Here is a 2132-nt window from a genome sequence, read left to right on the forward strand (position 1 = left end):
GCTACTTGACTAGCTAGCTAGAGGGCTGCCCCTCTACGTGGCTAGCTAGCCAGCTAGCCAACGAGGTGGCCCGCCAGCTGCCTAGCTAGCTAGGAAGGTGGCTCTTTTGCCCACTAGTTGAATAGCCAGCTAGCCTTTTAATTAGTTACATTTCTAGTTTGCTAGCTAGCTAGCGAGCTAGCTAGGTAGCTGGCTAGCTAGCTAGCTAGCTAGCTGGCTAGCTAGCGAGGTAGCTAGCCAGTTGGCTAGCTACAGAGATAGCCAGCTAGTTGGCTAGCTAGCAAGACAGCTGGCTAGCTGGCTAGCTAGGGAAATAGCTAGCTAGCTAGTTGACTAGCTAGCTAACTGGCTCTTCAGCTGCGGCCTGCGCCCCCAACCTGCTGAAAGCTGGAAAAAGGGCAGCGCAGCAGCACGCAGCAAATGCTGCAGTGTTTAGCTGTTGCTGCTTCTGGCTAGGCAGCGAAGCAACAGCAGCAGGAACAAATTGCTGCTAAGCCACTCGCTGCACTGCCCACTGGGGATCAGCTGAGCCCTGGCTTCGCAGTTGGCTAGCTGCCCCCTCTCTGGCCAGCTAGCTAGCTAGCTAGCTAGCTAGCCATGGCGGTGGCTAGTTAGCTAGCCACAGCAGTGGCTAGCTAGAGGGCGAGGGTCCCCAATGCACTGCAGCAAATCCTGCAGGCCTTTTCTGGGGAGGGCGCGTTGACGGGGCTGGTGCCCGTGCACTGCGTTGCTGCTGCTGCTGCTGCTATGGCTGCTTCTGCTGCTGCTTGCAACAGCAGCAGCAAAACAGAGGTGCAGCTGCTGCTGAAAAGAAACAGAATGTGCTGCAGCTGCTTGCTGCTGCTAGCTAAAGCCCAGACGAGACATCACCGCGTGCCGCCAAGTGGCAGCACGCAGGCTCGAGAGCGCTGACTCCGCTGGCGACTGGGCTGCAGCAGCAGCAGCAGCAGCAGCAGCAACAGCAGCAGCAGCAACAGCAGCAGCAACAGCAGCAGCGGTGAGTTTAGAAGCTTTTGAAGCAGCAGCTACACAGACCGGGAAGGCGTCCAGCAGCAATACTGTAAGCTCTGGCCAGCAGCAGCAGGTGCAGCGGCAGCAGCAGGAGCAGCAGCATATAAGGCAGCAACGTATGTTTAGTAGTGGCGTGTGCAGCAGTAGCAGGTGCAGCGAGAGCCGGTGCAGCAGCAACAGCAGCAGACGCAGCAGAAGTCGGTGAAGCCGCAACAGCATAGCAGCATGTGCAGCGGCGGCAGCAGCAGCAGCAGCAAGTGCAGCAGCAGCAGAGGCGGAGACGTACAGCGAGCGCATTTGTAGTAGGCAACGAAATTGGTGCTTGAAAGAACCAAACCCACAATCGCCATCACAGACTGTAGCAGCAGCAACAGCAGCAGCAACAGCAGCAGGACAGTGGCAAATCAAGCAGCAATAAGAGCAGCAGCAGCAGAGACAGCAACCGCAGCGTGGGAACCAGCAGCAGCAGCTGCAGCAAAATAGTGAGAAGCACCAGGCAGCTGCCTGCTGAGGTAAAGCGAAAGAGGCAGACAGAGGAGAGAAAGAAAGGCTCCAGCACAGAGGAATTGCTGCTGCTGCTGCTGCTGCTGCTGCATAGAAAAAGGTCTCACCCACAGCAAGTCCAAACTCGCGAGACAATTCAGAAAAAAAACAAACCAAATTAAAACGAAAAAGAAAAGACCTCCCCAGAAGACGCGGTAGTCCACTGCGCACACTTTGCGGCCTTCCTGCAGCAACAGCAGCAGCAGCAGCAGCAGCAGTCGCAGCAGCGGTAGCCGCAGTCGTAGCTTATGGAGCAGCAGCGGCGACAGAGGCGTGATCCCACGCGCAAAACCCCAGCCCTCCATTTTACTGTCTTGCATTTTTAGACCAGCAGCAGCAGCAGCAGCAGCAAATAGAATCAGCAGCAGCAGCAGCAGCAGCAGCTTACGGGGGCCTTTTGAAAAATCCACTCAGCGCTGCCGTCTGCTGCTATGCGCTGCTGCCAGAAGAGGCCCACAAGCATCCTTCAGGGACACAACAAAGACAAGCAGCAGCAGCAGCCGTTATTCTTGCTGCTGCTGCTGCTGCTGCGGTTGCTCGGCCGTGGAAGGCGCGAAGGCAACAGCAGCAGCAGCAGC

The 2132-nt window shown here is 56.9% G+C and overlaps 1 protein-coding gene across 1 annotated transcript; it reads right to left on the minus strand.

Annotated features, from left to right (window-relative positions):
- Window positions 1–843: 843 nt before the first annotated feature.
- ETH_00017460 (uncharacterized protein) lies at window positions 844–2017 on the minus strand (the record flags this gene model as incomplete). The annotated part of the gene is made up of 4 exons (XM_013377234.1): window positions 844–929; window positions 1298–1367; window positions 1623–1739; window positions 1943–2017. The coding sequence occupies 4 exons, from the start codon at window positions 2015–2017 to the stop codon at window positions 844–846; spliced, it is 348 nt and encodes a 115-aa protein (XP_013232688.1).
- Between the last annotated feature and the right edge of the window lie 115 nt (window positions 2018–2132).

Source organism: Eimeria tenella, genomic scaffold (assembly GCF_000499545.2).
Source record: "Eimeria tenella Houghton genomic scaffold, Eth_scaff483, whole genome shotgun sequence".
In the NCBI taxonomy this organism is placed as follows: domain Eukaryota; phylum Apicomplexa; class Conoidasida; order Eucoccidiorida; family Eimeriidae; genus Eimeria; species Eimeria tenella.